Source organism: Pavona decussata, unplaced genomic scaffold, assembly GCF_977016875.1.
Source record: "Pavona decussata unplaced genomic scaffold, jaPavDecu1.1 SCAFFOLD_102, whole genome shotgun sequence".
Taxonomy (NCBI): Eukaryota; Metazoa; Cnidaria; class Anthozoa; order Scleractinia; family Agariciidae; genus Pavona; species Pavona decussata.
Genome location: NW_028145517.1, coordinates 5,108,880 through 5,129,164, shown reverse-complemented (window position 1 = coordinate 5,129,164; position 20,285 = coordinate 5,108,880). Strand labels below are relative to the sequence as shown.

The 20,285-nt window shown below is 39.9% G+C and overlaps 1 protein-coding gene across 1 annotated transcript; it reads right to left on the bottom strand.

Moving 5' to 3' along the window:
* Positions 1-1,938: 1,938 nt before the first annotated feature.
* Positions 1,939-19,981, bottom strand: LOC146471809 (uncharacterized). The gene is made up of 11 exons (XM_085120356.1): positions 19,511-19,981; positions 19,226-19,334; positions 16,932-17,025; positions 15,448-15,898; positions 14,650-14,852; positions 14,236-14,569; positions 12,977-13,707; positions 12,218-12,433; positions 9,885-11,582; positions 8,367-9,191; positions 1,939-6,762 (listed from the first exon to the last, which is right to left on the bottom strand). Exons 3-11 carry the CDS (start codon positions 16,980-16,982, stop codon positions 5,947-5,949), a joined length of 5,325 nt encoding a protein of 1,774 aa, XP_084976482.1. The 5' UTR covers positions 16,983-17,025; positions 19,226-19,334; positions 19,511-19,981; the 3' UTR covers positions 1,939-5,946.
* Positions 19,982-20,285: the final 304 nt, after the last annotated feature.

Genomic DNA, 20,285 nt, shown 5'->3' with positions numbered 1-20,285 from the left:
ACGCTACGGTCACGCAACATTAGTTTTTTGGCGGCGTTTGCGTGACTTACAGACATATGCATTAAAACGGCTCGGCTTAAAAGGTTTTTCTCCAAAGTTCAACAGCCTCAGACAAAGAAATACATGTTTCCAAAGAAAAGAAAACCAACAAACGTTTCGCCAAAGATAGAATCGTGATGCGATTCACGTCATGAATCTTGAGGATTTGAAAATCAATTGATTACAACAGGAAACGATTCAATATATTTCTTTCATGTTGAACTTTTTCATCGTACTCAAACAGCACGAGTTTCATTCATCACGCATGGATTTAAGCGCACGATTCTGCTCCTATCAGCAGCGTAACATTAGCCTTGTTCGCTAGAAGCTACGGCATAGTGACGTGTGATACGAGTTTTGGGATTCTTCCGGAAAGTTTTAAATCAAACTCCGGATATTTGGTGACCGGCATGCGTCTTATTTGTTCCGGTGAATGCCTAGGTAATGACTTATCAGTTATTTTTGGTTAGTATTCTCCTGTAAGCCTTTTTTGTTGCGTAGCTGAAAAAATAGTTAATGACCCGCGAATACAAAAATTGTTCAGCTCATGGGGCGCTTGCCTTAGTACAACCCCCCCTCCACTCCCGTACTCTTTGAAATTTTATTGGTTTAAGAGTGTCGGCTGATTTTCCAAACCCTGACCCTGTCTCACAACAAACTATCTTTCCAATACCCGTTTTCAGACCTCACCATGCCCGTTTTTAGACTGACTTCCAGACAAATATGGTTAAAATCTGTTAAGCTAAGGAGATCTGATAAGCTAAAATCCTTGCTGACTGTGACAGCAAACGTGATGAAATGCAATCTATATGTTTTGAAAACGTTTTCTTTTTCCATTTCTATTTTAATCTTTCTCTTTCACGTAGTTGTACGTCATATCCTGTCTCACTTGTATGTTGCGAAATTGTTCACTTATATAGTTTGAAAATTTTACAGTAATACACTTAGTAACATCTATACATAAAAAAAGGTTGGTCTGACCAACATCAGTCTTGTTTGATCAGCTCTTCAGTATAATACTGTACCACACCAGCTATTCAAATTTAGCTATGTGAGCGTATTTTAATGGTAAATAACTTAGATATATGTACTTTTTACTCAAATATTGTTACATGAGATATGTATTTTTTATCTTGTGAGGAAATAAAGACTTTTATTATTATTATTATTATTATTATTATTATTATTATTATTATTATTATTATTATTATTATTATTATTTATTATACAAAAGCGTCTTTATAACCTCTTCAGCAGCACCAAACCTTACCATACCATAATTTCACTTTTTTCCGTTTTTAGACCAAACTGCTCAAAAAACGTATCGGGGCGGAATATAAATATACAGCCTGCATGGGATAAGACTCCTTTTAAACTGGTACATACAATGTACCATGCAACGCCTGGCTTAAACCGACTCTGTTAGATAGTTCAATTTTAAAGGAACTGAATAGCTAAAAGAACCATGATGCTTCGCACTTTCCGGCTTTCAAACCATCGAACGTGCCTTCAGAAAAGAAGACGCCAGCTCGCAGGTTGGCCTTGATGTATGACGTGAAATGTTTAAGTTTAGGATTATTGGGTTCCTGATATGTGTTCTTTTGATCCCATTAAACTCAACCACAAAGATTTCAACAATAACTGCACCAAGATTTTATTTCCCTGTGATGTCTCACAAAATATAAGGAAATAGATAATAATAATAATAATAATAATAATAATAATAATAATAATAATAATAATAATCTTTTTTTAATCGAAATGAAATGTGAATAGGTTTTTAATAGCTCTTTTTTATATACTTTTAACTTGTAAATAGCAATTTGTGTGGAATATTTTAATAAAGAATTTTCATATTTTTAATAATAATAATAATAATATACACTGTGACCTTTTCTGCATTTAATATGTCCCGAATGCTCCTTTTTCCAGCCCTTTATTAACAAAAACGCGATCACAGTCGAGCAGAGAGCACAATTTGCAATCCACAGGTATCCAAATGGGTTTCAGTTCCACCGGCGAGATTACATTTTGCTGCATCAGCTCTTCCACGGTCTTGTTGATGTTTTCAAGATCATTCCCGGAAGGTTTCTCCGTTGTCAATCTGGTGACGTTTGTATGACTGGGGGTATGACGTATACCCCCAGTCATACAAATGTCTGTAAATTTGTCAAATTTCATCTTACATTTCCTAAGCTGATATTACACCTAATATGCTGAAACTTTGCAAGGCTACTAAAGTAAAGGTGCTCTTTCTATTGCTGGTATCAGTTTTTCACTCAGTTCAATTTTAACTCATTCAAATCTGTTGCCGCCATTTTGGAGAAGGGTCTATTAATACAGATAGAGGTTCCTAATTATGGGCTCCTGAGGCTAGATTCATGGAGCTCTCCTAAGTTAAAATGTATTCTAAGTATTGTTTCTGAACAGTAGTCCATTGTTATAATGACAATGCTTAGAAACAATGCTTAGCAGATGTATTAACTAAGAAAGGCCTCGTCAATCCGGCGCCCTTTTTTCTGCAATTATCGATAACCGCGATAAATTTATTCTGAAGTGGGTTCATATTAATTCTGTTGAGTTCGTCCAGTGTTTTGTCTTTTCAATTTGCCTGTCTTTAAACTCTTTGATTCCTTGTGCTTTTCAACGAGAGAAACAGACTTGCCAAACTTTTGTCCCAGGTTAACGGTAAGAGGCTTTCGAACAACTGGGCCCAGTACTGTAGCTAATGATATAGAATACTAGTGTCAATTAACAAACCGAGAAAAAATAAGGCGTCGCCACGAAAAAGCTATCCAGCACATCTAGGTCCAAGATTCTTGGCAGTGGTCACGATTGCGTTCCTGGTATTACGAGACAAAGCCGGGTTTCAAAAGAGAAAATTCTCTCCCTATTTCCCTGGTAGTGTTGTGGGTGTCACATCGATGACAAAAAAATTGAAGAAAATGCTAGTCAATGATTTCACACAAGAAAAAATGTAGCGCTCCCTCAAACTGTTGGCACCCGGCACGCTAAGGCGCAGCCAACAGTATCAGAATGAGATACGCTGTAGCTCCAAAACATTTCTCAGGCTGTGGTCCGTGAAAATCATGTACAGAGGTATTAAAGCTACAGTTCTGTGCGTTCATTATCTGATCTTTACAAGGTCCGTTTGTTGCCACGAATGACCAAATAGAACAGTGGTGCAGCCTAGGCATCTAAGCCGGAAAAGAACACATTCACACTGATCATCTGGGCCCAGTTGTCCAAAGCCCGATTAAACTAATCCTAGATTAACGTGAACTTTGATTCGAATTTAATGACGAATCATCAAAGATTCTTCCAAAGATTTTGTCTCTCACTTTTGCCAATAGACTTGTCTCTAAGATTAGCTTTAAATTAGCTTTCAAAAACCACTTTTATTTAATGAGCGAGATGTAAACCTCGGTTAACTTTTAATCATGGATTAGCGTTAATCGGCTTTCGAACAACCGGGCCCTGTTAAGAACCTGTTGTGTGTTAGAATAGTGCAGGAGGCCGCGGGAGGATAATCATTTTTATATAAAACACGACGGAGGAAAACATATTTTCAAGTGCACCCTTTGTGTATTTTTATTACGTACTGTTGTTTCAGTCGAATTATAGATCAACTGAAAGAAGCCGAAATATGACGATCCATCACATAAATTGAGGAACGCGTATAAAGCGCAGGCAACGAAGAATTGTGAAAAGAAGGAGGAAAGAAGTTATATTCCTTGGCTCATCTCTTACTTACTCGTATGCCTTGCCGCCTGGTAAAACGCATAGCGTACACGTTAATAATATATAACTACAACGCATTTTCGTTTCTTACGCTGTAGTCACTTTCGATTCGCGAATTCGGATCAGTGCGATTGACATCAAAGCGCCGGACTACATCTTAAGACAACGAATAACACGTTTTAAAACTAATAGTTCATCTAAGCAAGATGATCAATGATTATAATAATGTAAGTGACCTGCATGCAGACCATGCAGTTTTAGCCATAATCAAACAAGAATGACGAGAGTATGATTGCCGTAATGTCGAGGTTATTTTTCTGTCGTTTTTGACAGCAGGAGGTAGGAGGAGGAGGTCATTCATGACCTCAGCTTTCCATGACCTGGAATTTGTGTTATTCTACTTAAGGATTTTGCAGATCAACAAAACAACTTTTTACCCTCCTTTTCATGTGAACTAAAAGATCAAAAATGCCATGATTTTTCCGCTGGCTAAAACACCAACGCTGAGCATCAAGGAGATTCAATATGGCGGCCCCGGATCCGTTGTTCTTGTTTACTTCAATCTTAATGCACAAACTGTCACAACCTCTTACGCCAAACTCCAAACCCTGACGTGTACTTTGTGGTTATAGCCTTAAGCGTGGTTCTCAAGATCTCTCATTAATACTGACCCGTACACAAGAACACAGGAGGTACCTGTCTCTTTCGTGGTCAAAGAGTATCAACTTTTAACTTCAATGGTTAGGCTGCGATCTCCTTCGGCCATAGACAATTAAGCCTCATAGCAAAATTTCCCCTCTGACTGCCTGCACACGGCTGGCGCTCACGAGGCTCACTAAAACAACGAACATGCGGCTAAAAACATTCTTTCTGAGTCAGAAATTACGTTAGATCCGACGGAGGTGAAGAACGCTGCCCGAGATCGCTCGCCGGAAGTGTAGCGTCCTAACTCAAGGGCTAAAGAAGAAGGTAAAAAATACGAGTGCGCATAAAGATTGGCAGTCCATGTAAATCTAGTCTGCCCCTTATGATCAAGAGAATTAGTCGACGGTCATCAGCCCTTGCCGTTCGACTCTTAAACGTCATTCTTGTTTGATTCCGACTTTTTCATGTTTTCCCTTACAGCTACGTTCGATAATAAGATTATTTTGGTTACAAAATTATTCTACTTATTGAATATGTGAGTTAACTGTCTTGAAACCTCAAAATACCTTAAGCTATTTAGCACTGAGTGCTTTACTGTGGTGCTGTTTCAATTGCCTTACGTATAATATAGAGTGAGTACAGTAGAACCCAGTCAATTCGAACTCACGGGTTCGCGTTGCCCGGGTTGGTGTTGAATTTCAAGTATCCTGTTAATAATTAACACTAGTAATAATCAAAGATTAGGGACTGCGTTCGTTGATCTCGATCCCATGCTCTCTACCCTTTGCCAAGCTGGTGATGATGTCATCCGCCCTACAAAATCTGTGGGGGGGGGGGGGGGTGCCAGATACGCGTCCCAAGCTAGATTCATTCATTCGTTGATTGTCCCATACAATCTCGACTCCAAACGCAATTAGGAGTGTGTTCTTTCTACGTCGAACACAAAAATATCGTGGTTTTTATATTTCTTTCACGATCACGAGTCACTTTGGTGCAATAAATTTGTTTTATAAGAGACTTTTGATAAGAACGTTTGGCTTAGGAATTTTAGTGGCCAAAAATTCAGTTTAACAACATGGCAAAACAAACTGCGACTTTGTTATGAACGATCACGTTATGAATAAAGATCAAATATTTGGACGCATTAATCGGCTCAGTGTGTTCTGAAATTTTGAGGTTTACCGAACTACCTTTTTAAAACGGTTGAAAGTGAAATTAGTTCGAGTTGACAGGGAGTTTGAGATAGCCGAGTTCGAGCTGATAGTTAAAGACTGAAAAAAAAAAAATGTGGCCCAGGGGAAATCGGATTCTGATCGAGTTAGTGGGAGTTTGAGTTAGCTGGGTTCTACTGTATGGCAATTTAGTTTATAAAAAAATATCCAGAAGTGCGACTCTTCATATAAAGCAGTACTTTTTGAGGAAGTTCCTCGTTTATCAGTCTCTCCAAGGCGACATATCTCGTGAGAAGAAATTGTTAACTCCATACGTTCAGGTAAATGCTTTACAACAGCCATAGAGCGTTTATTGCATGACATCTGAGGCATCATCATCTTTGTCCTTATCAACGTCATTAGGATCACAAGGATCCAGCATTCCCTTGAATTCACTTAGTTCTTTGTGGGCGCCATACGAAGATGGCCCCAGTTTGGCTCCCTGCTCGATCCAGGGAATACGCAACCCAAGTGTAATGACTGAAACGCTGGCTGGCAATGTATAAACAACATTGTCACCCAGCTGACAAATCCAAGACGGGTTTGTGTCAACAGTGAACGTGGCCAGCTTCTTACCTTTCATGAGATCATATGCTTCAAAGCATGTAGGTTGGTACCCTTTGGAATCTGTGGTTATTGCGATGGTCCCTTCTCGTATGAGGTAGATTTTGGTGATTTCGTCTCCAACGAAGTTGTAAAGTAAGTTGCCACTTTGCACATCCCAAATCTTCAAGCCGCTTTCCTCAGCCGATTGGCCTGTCACCGCTCGCATGCTCTTGGACGAAATCGCAACCATGCCTCTCTGATTAGCATCATCTAAAAGGTGCAAAATGTGACCAGATTCAGTGTCCCACAGCGCTGTTTTGATCTCGTTTGTCAGTTGCACAAGAAGGTACTTGCCGTCTTCTGTAATGGCTGCACCAAGATCCAAACCAAGCCGCTCGTCTTCTACCGGATCCAGATTTTTGTGTTCATGCGTCATGGTGTTGAAGGCCACTAGTGGGAGTGTGGATTCTTTGTGCTCGACGAAAAAGCTGGCTTGAGAGCAAATCACCACTCTACAATCTTCGCTGATAAGAATCGCTTCCAGGCGATGTTTCTGACCAAGAGTGTACTGACCAGTAACCTGCGACAAGAAGGATATCAAAGTCAAACGAGAATGTGTGTTAGTTAGGCTAAGGGCGCGTTTTTTTATTCGCAATTCTGGAATGAAAATGGCCAGAATGTAAAATGCGCGCTTTTTTCTATTCCGCATTCCAATTCTGGAATGGACAGAATGCCATTCCATCCATTCTGCTCTCAGGGGCAGAATGAACAGAATGTTGCGAATGAAAATCCAGATGGCGGACGGCGAGACGAGCGCCGCGGATTCAAATACGTGAGAAAAATCAGGTTACACTTTTGGACACAATGAAACATTACTTCTAATTTCATTGTACCAAAAGAACGAGGGCTTTTTTCAGTGATGTTTCGTACAAGAAAAGGGCAATTTGGCCGATCGATTGCCGACGACATGAAGAAAAATGGCTACTCTCCGTCGGCTGCCATATTTGTTACGCAATGTTTACTGGTGCCAGGACCGTGCATCTCGACGGGCGTTTTTTTATTTAGACAATCCGAATTATTCCTAGCATTCCGTACCAACCACTCTTATTCCAGGATTGTGGATAAAAAAAGCGCCCTAAGTTTAGGGTCCATAAAGAGCCGATAAATCAAACAATCAATGAACTCACCCATCTCGAAAAACAACTTGTTCGAAAAGATTGGCGGAAGTCTAGCTTAGGCCCAGTTCAGAACTGTTGCCTTTTAGGTGTCATACTAAACTCCGTGGCCCCTTTACCATACTCAGACATTTTGCCGTAACTAATTCGTATTCTTCCAATGCAAATCCAGCATTCTGGTGTTGTACAACAGCCAAGCAACTTGTCCGATGTAATGAAAACCGAGAATAATTTACTTCAAGGAGCACAGACGATGAGAGTATATCACACGTCTGAGTTTAACCAGGATGAAAGGAGGTTTCTACTGCGCTTGTTTCAACTCTCTCCAGTTTTCATGAAGATTTGAGCAGATTTATTCTTAAAAAGAGTACACGAAAATTAACGAGAGGGCGTCACAGACAGCAATCAAAATCAACAAGAGTGAGAGGGTTGACTGGAATTCTCAATCAATAGAAACGCACGAGAGCCTTTGGTAGTGAAAAGCCATGGAGGCTGGGAAAACGATAAGGAGACACTAAGCGTTAAAAAAGGGCGAACACAGGAGGCCATACGCGGGTTAGATTTGGTTACTACTTCAAATCAGATGAACGTGCTTAGGAGTCGATGACAACGCAGAAATATTCGGTTAAACGCTCCAGAAAATTTGTGGACAAGGGAGAATAAGAGTCAGAACTGCGTCAAGTGTTTGTTTTCTGATGATCCTGCTATTTTAAACCCCATCATTCAGCTAAAGAGGCCTTAGTTTATGTATAACAGTGAATCTCATAATTTAGAGCCGTGAAGCCTCCACCACCGACCACTTAATTAGTAAACCTGTTTACGTAGCATGGCTGATCGAGTGGCGGGGGTCTCAGTGGCCTGAAGCGTTTTGAACTCAATTATAAGTGTCCCACGCCTGAATGGTCAAGGACTGGGGACCATAAAATGAGCCCTTTACCGATCCTTAAGGTGTGCTGTTAAGTGGAGAATCTAGACACCGGTCCAGTCCATGACATTAGTGTTATCTCACCTTTCCAGTTTCCACGTCCCAAACCTTCAAGTTCCGTCTTCCCTGAGACAACCCGATAAGTTTCTGTTTGTCAATAAAGCCAACGGCCTCCATCCTCTTGCTCGACTTCCCTTGCAGCGCACGGAGCGTTTTCGCCTGGTCAAAGTCCAGTACTTTGTAGTGATCAAAATTTTTTTTGGTAGACTCTCCCACAGCAATTCTTCCAACGCCTATCTTGTCATTTAACATGCGCAGTGGTTGAGGGAAATTCAACGCTTTGATAGAACGGACTTTGATTCCAGCCAGTGCATCCCACACAGCAATCTCGGGCATCATCTTCACTGTGCAGCTAGCGATCACGTGACGATTGTCAGCTGCACCTGTCAGCATCCATGTTGAATCAGCAAAACCGTCAGTAATGGCAGCGTCGTCTGTTTCATCTTCATCAACACTCTCTCTAGCATCGTAAACTCTGAGGACTCCATCGGACCCAGCAGTCGCCACAAAATCTCCCTTGCGCCCGTACGTTCCAAAGCCTGGTTGTAACCTAGCAACCACAGTCGCGTTGCCAGTGTCAAAATCCCATCGAACGAGTTCATAGTGGTTTCTGATGGCGATCGCCGCCCTTCCGTCCTCAGTGACTACGAGGCGATCATGCTGCCCGATGCCAAAGTCCGGAATGTCTGAGATGTGCTTACCAGTTGCAGGATCGTACAATTTTAGCTTTGACGTCAGAGTACCCTCTGCCACCACCAGTAGCTGGAGTCTGGAGGTCAGGTGTATCTCTCTAACTTTTCGTTCTTCCCACTTTTCCATGACTTTTTCCTTTCCCACATCTACATTTATCTGAGGATGTGATAGAAAAAATTAAAAAAATTAGAAAAATAAGGCACACTGAATACAGCATCAATAATTTAAATTCCCTGTAAACTCAATTCAATTCAATTCAATTCAATTTTATTCACACTTATTACAACGAAATACAAATATTTTACAGTAGGAAAAAAATTTTTCAACGTACAGAGCATTTACTTAATGATTTTACTTTTACGGAGGAAGTGCGTAGTGGCCAAAGGAGCAAGGCTTTCGTGTTGGCCACTACCTCTGTGCAGTTAAATAAAATAGGGGGAAGAAGAATTTATAATAGTGGTTGAAGAGCTCTGCTAGTTAAATTATTTAAACTAAATATCATTTAAATCCCGATAGTCGTTTAAAATAAGCAAAACTACCAGCTTGTGGATAGGGGTAACAGTAAATAGAAGAGAATGACACGGTAAAGAATTTGCCAGTATCATTTAATCAAGCTTTTACAACTTCGTCATTTGTACAAATAGGTGCAAACGTTTAATCCTTTATCTGCCAGAGTCAAACCGGCGATACATATCATGTAGTTCTGACGCCTAACCCCATGCATTATACCCTAGATTGCTTGCATACCAAAGAAGTAAGGTTACAGAGATGCTGCTTACTTCTCATAAGGTGATTACTTCTGCATAAGGTGATAGGTAAAAGATTAGATTAAAATTATTTCAGACTTACCTTACAAATTGTCTTTCCAGTTTTGACATTAAGAACGTGAACAGTCTTCTTTCCATGGACACAGTAGACCGCCATTTCTCCCTTCGCATCCAAAGAACCAAATTGTTCTTCAACATTGATTCCAGAAACAGGTATCTCATGTAAAAGCTTTCCACTCTCAGTCTCCCAGACTCGCACACTGGCATCCCCAAGGGCAACCAACAGCTCATCATCGCTTGCAAATGCAACTGAAGGAAAGCTTCTAAACCAGTTGCGTTCGTTCTTCATCGGATGATATTCCTGCAAGATTTTGTTAGTCTTCGCGTTGATGAGGAACATATTGGCTGAGGATCCCGATGCCAGAAAGATATCGTCGTTCTTTGAGCTGATCTTAGCACAAAAGCAAGAATTCACATCCGTTCCAGATACGTCAAAGCAAACCTTCCTTTGCCTTCTTCCGCTTTTTATATCGATATAGAGGAGGCAAAGCCCTTCCGAACCGCGGTTACAGGTAACTACTGTTTTGGAATTACTCGTGAAATTCACGTACTCGATGCCACCATGGAACTCTTCGTATGAAATCGAGTTAACCAGAGATCCCCCAGTAGGCGTCAGGCATTGTTGTTTTGGAATGAAAGCGGGAATAGATGGTGTTTTTGCAGCTTCCAACAGCTTTTTCAAGAATGGGTATTGTTCCTGCTTCGTGTACTTGTATAAGCGACCTATTAGCTGGATTGGCAGCTGACGAGGGTCTTCCCGGAGTGCTAATGAGGACAACCCGAGCCACTTACTTAGGAGATCGAACTCTTTGTCATCAGGATGAACGGTAATGGCAGCGTTGAAGTCTTGTTGCAGCGCTTCCACGGACGTGGCTTGAACTTTTGCCAGGAGGAATTCGAAATTAAACAGAGTTTCCTCCTTAAGCGTTTGGAGTTGATCAGAGTACAAGAGATGATAAGGAAGCTCACTTAGCTTGCGCAGATTAAAAATGGGTTTCTCATCATTCGCATCGAACATAAGTGGATGTTTTGGTATCAGACGGTCCATGGACATTTTTTTCCCACTTTTGTCTGCAAAAGGCTTCTTTGTACCATCTGACCATTTTCCAAGGAAGTATTCACTTATGTTTGAGTGAATTCCGACTGCTTGTTTTGCTCCAAGGTATCGCTCGCGGGCCACCTCGATGAACTGGCGATGATACCAGTATATAACTCGTGCACCGTCTGCACCTCGGTCAATGAGGTAGTCGCCAATGTCCGACCGTATTCGGATCCATAACAGGGGTGGCAACCGTCGAATGGGGGGTGTCCAGTACTGATATACATCATTAAGAACTACGTCGTCTAGTGATAAGATGTCTTCTAACTCGGGTTCTGTCAAGCCATTCTTGGACGCGGTGACGTAAGCTAAAGCTTGGCTGACTAGGACTTTCCCATGGAGTCTCTCTACCCTGTCAAGTAGGTCATGAATAATCCCTTTGATTGTTGGAGCCAGCCTGGTGTCTTCAAGAGGCGTATACGATTTCCAACGACAGGCTTCGTCAAAGGACAACTTCAAGTACAAGGGCAATGGGCACTCTTTGAATGCTTCTAAAACGATTTTTTCTTGCTCACTCTGCAGCACTCGTCCCGATGATTTCAGCCAATTGTCAAGTATTTCTTTTGCAGTGTCGACAGGCATCTTTGGAACTTCTAAGAGGACCGCATTGTCGTATTTTTCCTGCAAATGGAACATAAATTGTATAACAAGATTATACTTAAACTATCTAAATAACATTTTTTCTGTTTCGTTGGCACCAACAACATCAACAACAATGGAAGATCGTGTTAACGTTCAATAGATACTACAACGACCATTTCATTGATTGGATTTAGATTAATTAAAGGGAGAGGTGAAGATAATCGATAATAATCAATAACAATTAACACTAGTCAATGACCATCATGGATGATCGATTTCTAATCGATAAAAAATCACAAAAATGTCTTTCATCGATTACCGATATTAATCGATTAATTAATTGGTATCAATTGTTTTCCAGATTAACACCGATTTTCGTGAGTTATTTATTGCTTTCATCAATCAGTTACACCGTGTATATGATGAACAGCAAAGTTCATCAGAAGACAGTTGCAAGAACGTCATTGTAGCCCGAAGTGGCTTCGTCTTTCATTATCAGTTTTTTTGCATCCTTGACATAGAACATGAAACTAATCTCGTCATCTCTCAATATCGTCAACGAGAAAACATAGTGTGCGAGACGTTCATTCGAAACATCTGAAGCAAAATACGGAGCTAAAATACCAAACTGAACAGACAAGAGCTTCGGAAAAGCGTTTAATAAAGTCTCATACTTGCAGTTTGGGTAAACAGACGTACTCCTCTCCAGGAAGTGTTGACAAGATAATGTAAACGTTGTCTGGTAGCTGCTTTGGAAGCCAATCCAACTCTCTTCCTGCATCATCATCTGATAACTGATCCAGCGAGTCAACGATAAGCACCGTGGGGCTGGAAGACAATGCATTCTCCTCCAAACATTTCGGAAAAAACTCAAGCAGGGATCGAATATCCTGAAAAGAAAATCAATTTATAAGACAAAGGTGTGAGTCACAAACGCCCCAGTAACATGTTGCTGCAAACGTTTAACACAATTACTCTGAGGCACTTCTGTACTCTATATAAACCCGCAAGTAAAAACCGTTTTTTTTTCAAGTTAGCCTCAACAGATTCTTATATAAATGGTGTTTAACAGAAATGTAGGCTATATAGGTTCATAAACACATTCTCATTTTTCTTGATAACAAAATACGTGTACTCTCTAGTATAGAGTGAAAACAATATGGCACTTTGAACAGTCCAGCCTTAACTGACACAATATTGTTATACAGAACGACTTAATTGTTTCACCTAAATAAGTCAAGTTTTTTGTATTTACTATAACTAATTAGAGGATACGAAATATTGGCCTTTTCATATGCTATATTTTATTTAAGTTATAAATAAGAACCTGATTTAGATTTAAGGCTTTAAAGGGTGTTGAAATTAGAAATTTTAGTCTAACAGGTTCCAAAACTTCAGGTACTTACTCGCGAGATTTTACTGTATTCGTTTACCTGTGGCACGGTTTTTTCTTCTGAGTCTTCTGCGACATTTGCCTTACAGATCTGTTGGCAGATACTACGTATCAGGGATCGCACATCTGATGAATCTGGAGTTGTCCCGATAAATCGAACAACAACGGTAGCCTCTTCTGTATCCAACCATTTCTTTACTTCCATCGCAATCTTAGCCATCAAGGAAGTCTTTCCACATCCGGATTCCCCAAACAACACAGCGATTTGGTCTTTCTTCACCTTCTCTTTAACGGTCGTCAAAAACTCGTGACGGCCGTGAAATAACTCGCATTTCTTCTTACAGAACGTTCCGTGTTGGAATATCTCATCGGTTAAAGGATCCTCAGTGTGAATCGACTTGTCTTCTTCAATACCTCGATTTATTTTTTCCGTTAGTGCGTCGTGAAAGTCAGTACAAATTTTTTCAATGTACTGGGCATGTTCTTGTGAGGCACTTGGATCTATACCATTGTTGTGCCACTTAACGTTGTACTGAATGATGTTACTGCTGGGCAACACTTCGGGAAGGTCCTTTTCTCGGAGCTTGTTGAGCAGCTGCTGGGCAGGTTCATCCACAGTGGAGGGATTCCCCCAGGTTTTGTCGACAAATTTGCCAGCGTTGGAGTCTCCCATGTTATCACCGATGTCGGTGATGACCCTTTTAAACCAGAAACAGCGCTTCTCTTGGTCAACGGCATTTATGATACCTCTACGGATTTCATCTTCTGTCACTAAAGGAAAAAAAATATATGTAAGTGGTCTGTTAATAGAGGAAAAAAAATTATATGTTATTGTTCATCCTTCATGAATGAAGACGAAGAACTGGTTACTGACATCTGCATGTATATTCATCCCGAATTTCAAACTCCCGACCGGATAAGGTCAGGACAAAGGACCGCATTCACGCACAAACTATGCATAAGGTGCATTAACGTATATACACGTATACATAAAAGGGATCCTTCCTGTGTCCTAACCCTAACCCTAACATTAGAATACTCTTCACTACTCTTGACGTATCACCTCTTCACGGTACGTCTCACCTTAGTATTAAATAGATGATAAAGTTGCAGAAGTGAATGATCATCGCAGTTATATACTCAACTTAAGCAGTTGCGAAAAGAAAGCCTTTCAGGCTTTCTTTTTACAACTGCTTAAACGTTGCGTGTATAACTTCGATGATCATACACTTATTCATTCTTTCTTCAGCAGTTCAAATGTATAAATTTTCATATATTCACTTTCTTTCAGAAACAAACCTGACATATAGTATTTGTGTCGCTCGCTTTCTTTATCCAAACCCTTGTCAGCTGCCATCCTCAAAACAACCTGCATTCTCTCAAACGCTGTCCACCAATCAGCGGACGCGTTCTTACGTAAGTCATTGTTCTCATAGTCACGATAGTGAGGCAGCAGTGATGTGATTGGTTGCAAGAGATATTGGGCGGGAACTGTGTTGTCATCTCGCCAGAACCAGTTTGTGAGCAGTTGTTGATCGTCTTTATTTTCAACTGCTCCAAGAAGCTTCTCGAACTCAGAAGCAACGATCTTGACCGGAAAGGGTCGATAGCCATACTTCTGTCCCAAGAAGGTCTGATAAGATAAACATTAAATGTTGTTCAGAAACCATAAAATAACCCAGAAATAATTGAATTATGCTTTCGTTAACTTACAATGAAGTTGGGTCCAGTTGACAGCTTCTGACATGCGCGCAGCTCCCTCATGCAGAGTTCAGTGGTCATGTGATCATCAGTGGACTCGTCCCGGACTCCCCATCTCATGTCCACCACTTGGAAGTCATAGCCTCTTTCTTGACAGTATGACTTCAATCGAGGGTATACTCGCTCCATTAGGGTGTTACGTTCCACAGATGTGTCTAAAAAGTTAAGATAAGAATCAAAAGCATATGGTTATTAGTACAAACAGCATATGTAATCCAGGGACGCGTTTGTCTCGAGCCTTAATCATCAACACCGTTTCAGAGGTCTTTTAATTCGTTAGGAGTCTATCTTTCCATCTTCGGATGCCAAGGGGCAGTAAGTCGAGACGAGACGAATTAAAACCCCTATGTCTCCGAGGATGGAGTGTCTATGGAAACTGGAAATTTGCATTAACGTTACATCTTTGTACTTCGGTTTATACCATAGGTTTAACGTTTCTGTTGTGAGGACTCAATGTGACTCTACATTTCAATTAAGCCAACCAATCTAACTTTTTGCCACCAAGAATTAAAACGGTAATATATGAGAAACATTCGCTAAGGTACTGAGGCCCTAAGCTATGGAGTAAGTTAACTGCCAAGGAGATATCTTGAGTGAATTTAAATAGTGTCATATTAGAAAGCGTTGTTTCAGCAGTGTTTTACATAACAATTGTAATGGGCGCCGCCTTTGCTATGACCAGTTTTAAATCAGTTAATAGTTTCAGGCGCGTTTTACTGAACATATCTAAACGCAGATTTCGCAATGTACCTGTAAAGGTAGAGCTTGTAAATACTCTGACAATTTTAACTTTTTCTGGGTAATTGAAGTTCATGTCTCCCGTCAAGGCCTTCTTCACTTTCTCTTCATAGCTCAAGTTATCTGCAACTTCATCCTCGCCAGCATCTTCAGCTTTGTCCTCGTCCGGTTTCTCGTCCTGTTCGTCTTTGGCCTCCTCTTCTCGTGACGAGCTACTTCTTTTGCTTCCTGCTGAAGAACTCCGTCTACTTTTCTTGTCCAGTTCATCGTCGTCATTGTCGCTGTCTTCCTTCATTCCTAAACTCAGAACTCCAGAACTCTTGTCCGATTGTGTTTCATCGTCCTCGTTCCGTTCAGTGGAGTTCTTGTCACTATCGCTGTCACGTTCCTCCTGGTTCTCTTCAGATTCTTCTCTGTCCTGATTGATGGGAGTCTCATTCTGTTGTATTTGAGGATAAGCAACCTGCATGTAGACAGCCCAAAATAAAAGCAACAATTCAATCACCAATAATTTGCTCACTGTAGTTGGCCTGGCTTTTATTCTCTCCTTGTTCAGTTGTAGAGCATAACAAGAGCAAAAGAAAGAGCGGGAGCACACTGCAAACGTCTGATAGGGTATACGTTAGAAAAGAGTAACTAATGTTAAACAAATCCAGTGATCTCTCTCTCTCTCTCTCTCTCTGATACACACTCTAAGCAAACAAACTCTGGTTCAATATGACAAAAACCAAATATATGTATCAAGTTGTCCAATGTAGGTAGATTTTTCCAATTATGATTGGTGAGAACGAATTTAAACGAGTTCGGTTCAGAACACAAAATATCTTGGAGTTCACCTTGACAAAAACCTTAAATGGAAAGACCATGTTGATAAGCTTTGTGCTTAAGTAAACCGATAAATATAAATGGTCTAAAACAGGCACTTGGTGGTGTACCTATGGATATCCTGAATATCATTTTTAAATCTTTAATCAGCCTGTTTTCGATTGTTGCGATGTTGTCTGGGGCAATCTAGACTAAGGGGTTTGCTACAGACTCTAAAAACTGCAAAATCGAGCCGCACGAATTACTGCTTTTAAGGGTTACGATGTACGATCTACACATATTCTTGGGCAACTGGATTTAGAGACACTTGCCTTACAAGCTTCAGAATACAGAGCCATATTCAAAAAGATGCTGTCTTCAGGCAGACAAACTTTTGATTACTCTTAGGGATAGTATTAGTTCTTCTTACTTAAGATAAGTTGTGGTACAATGTCTATAGACTTTAACACTGAGTTGTACACAATTTTAAAAAAAAAACTCTACATTATTTACTTTACACGACTTTCTTGCAAAGAAGTTGGACTCTAACTATCGTACTAAAACAAAAGTCTACTATTATTTGCTTGAAAGGGAACTCGACACAATTAGCCATTGTAAGTGATATGTTGGCAAACGGACATTGATTTTCGTCCAAAGACCTAACCAAACTTTATCAGTAAGCTCATATATACCTGAAAACTCTGCTGGCTTTTTTTTTTCTTCTTAGACAGAATGATCCCCATTGTTTCAACCGGTCGATATGGTTTTAACCGGTTTCTACCTCACCTGCAAATATAAGTTTGGTTAAGTCAACGATCAGATAACTTCCCGGCAATTATGGCGCTAGAGGAATACTCCTCGTTTAGCACTTATGAAAAGGTGTTCAAATTAAAATGCGTTCGGTCGTTAGAGTAATCTCTCCACGTTAAAAGCTGGTTTTTAACTTTGATGAAACAGAAGAGTTCTTTGGCAAGCGGAAAAAACGCAAGGGCAGGCACAAGCAGAAACAGTGGCTGCCGGAAAACCGGAATCGATTCGTCGTTTAAGCATTGACTGAAAACTTAAATACTTTGATATTTGATTGAACGTCAAACAGGCAAACAGTTTTCACCGCAGCGACGTTTTCAGAAGTAAAATTTTGAAAATCAAGGCCTTACAACTTTCCAACGAGCGCACCAATTCACAAATAATTTCCGACGGAAAATGTTCTGAACATAGAGCTGAACATAACCCTTGACTTACAAAATTACTTTTAAAAAAGGCTCAGAATCCTGAAAGTTTTTTTTTAGTTGTTATGTCTTATTTCATGGCGATTCAACATAAGGACAAACGAAAGGATCAAAGCATTTTGAACTATAAATCCCAAGGAGCAGCACCTATATTCTCTTAAATGTTCTCAATATGTTTCTCATGTTTCTAGTAAGGACGATTTGTTTAAACATCGACACATTACATTTTTGGTTTTCTCTTTCTGTATCTACGTATGACTTTACGTTTGATGAAGGTGGAATACTGAAAAGAGGCGTTTTATGTTAGTCATTGTTGAGGCTGAGGGGTTGAAAGGGTGAATGAAGCAGAGTTTAGTCCCCTGTAGATTACTTAGAATATAGAAACTGGAATAGCAACAAATTACCCTAAGGTCACAAGTTAGCGCCACATCTCGTAAAGTACAATGTAAATCACTCAAAAGCGCTGTTTGTCCAAAAGGGCAGAATTATACCTGATGTCAAGGCCCTAATTCCACGATTTGTAAAAGCTACTTTGATAGACCTCATCCAAAACCATTGCAATACAGCTCACCCGAGTGGAACTCAATTGAGCGCTTTCGTGCATGGTCCTATCGCTAAATTAAGAATTGAATATTTTAAAGGCGGTCATTTAGCGCCGCTCTGTTAACTCAATGGAACCGGAACTGTGTTTCCATGTACGCCAGCGTTTCTTAAAATAACTTTCTTGCAAGTCACATGCCTCAGCCAACGCCTTAAGTTGCGATTTCTGTTCCTCACGACTCTTGCTTTAAGTGTGTTTTTTGCTTTGTTTCTGTCGATAAATGTTACGACTGGAACGAAAACAAAGAAAGTAGGTTATTCCCGGGCACAAAATCGAATCGAATCGAGGGACAGAGCTATCCTACCGAGGATGACAAAGACAATTATTTGAAGCTGGGGACATAGAAGTGTGCCGGGAACGAAGCAATCAATCTCTCCAATAAGGATTTTGCTAATTCAGGTTTCGTAACGTCATGTCAACTACACCTGGCTCATATATAAAACAGACATGGAGTGACAGAATTATTTAAGTAAACATGCATTGGAGTAATACTCTGGAAATCGCGCAAAATGTTACATTGAGTCGTTAATTTTTTTTTTAAAAAAAAGAAGACACTGGTGTCGTGTTACCCTGAATTTGAAAATTAACCACAAATTTCAGATAAAGCTGGAAACGTTGAATTGCCTACAAAATTAGCACGTAATAGTTGCTAAGAGATCGATGAGAGAAACATAAACACATAGGCTAAGCGGTGTTGTGACCTTTAAAATGAAACAGTGTAGAATATATTTGTAATTTCTTCTCCCTTTGGCAAAGCTCAATAAATAAAAAACCGATAATACATAGTATGAACACTGGGTATGCAAACGATTTCACGAAAAAAATGATTTAATCGTTCTCGGCAATTTGTTTTGTCAGACTCGAGGAAACATGTTGAAAGATTTATGTACCCAAGTTCAAAACATTAATTTATTACTGAAAAGATTGTAAAATGTAGGAGATTTTAGACACTATTAGCAGACGTTCAAGTTGCAGAAGTCCCGAGTAAAATCGTTCAATCTGGCTTTGTCTAGCGCCTTTGATTCTCCTGAGCGGGCGAGTAAGCTCAGTAATCGATGTCCTCGTGGTTGTTAAGAATATTCAGAATATGTAAGTTTGATGGAATATTTCTTGCATAGCAATTAAGTCATTTTGTTCATGTAGATACCAACCTCACCTTATGTGTGCCGCTTGGTCTCTCAATATCCCACTCCTCACATTGTCACCTCTCAGAGCGTCAATATGCAGCGACGAAAATGAAAGTCAAAGATGGCAATGGAAATTATCTGCAATACGATATTAAAATTCATGTGCTTTATATTTAGAATAAGCAAACTGCTTTAAATAATGGAATATGTCACGAAACACCCCTGTTGATCAAATGACAGGCTGTACGGTCAAGTGCAGTTGATAAATTTACCAGAATTCAGTTGATAAAAAAAAAAACAAGCATTTTGCTTACATAATGTGACGATGTTAGCGGCACTTTTTCTTGAGAAGATCTTTAATGGGTGATTTAGCTCACACTACAAAGCTAATGCGTTGACTGCAGCTGTCTCTCTGTTAGTAGTCAGAGTATTACAAAGACTGGATCAGTTAGCAAAAGAGGGGTAATTCAAATGTTGTTCAAAAGCTACCATTTCGGCAAAACTGTCGCCATCAGGGAACCAAACGCGCTGGAGATGAGTAATTTTAACGACTTGGTTTTGTTGTGTAGCGGACTTGATCTTGAATGACAAAAGAGACGCTGTCCAAATAGCTCTGCACGAGTTTAATAAAAGAAGCTAAATTATCTTGTCGACGCCCTTAATCTACATGTTTAATAACGCGAGGTTAACGAATTACAAGCAAGTAAGCGAAGAAACCTCCAGCAATCAACTAGATATAAAAATAATCATGCTATTTTTCCTCTCAAACTCACTTCAGTATAGCTAGGGCCATCAACGTATCATGTAGATTAATCCTCACTTTTGAAATTGGTAATAAAATAAAGATTACATGGCCCAGCTTACTGGACGCAAATACGTCATTATGGATCTTCAATTGTGTTCAAGAATGCGGAATCCAACCATTTCGACAAGGTGATAACGTCAGCAGTTGCAAGTTGTTTGTCAAATCTGCCACACGGTAATAGATAATAAGAATTTATGGCTGAAATAAATTGCTTTGTTCGAACATCTTGTCAAAGCCAATATAATAAATCAACTCAAAAAAATTCATATATTTGCTGAGAGACT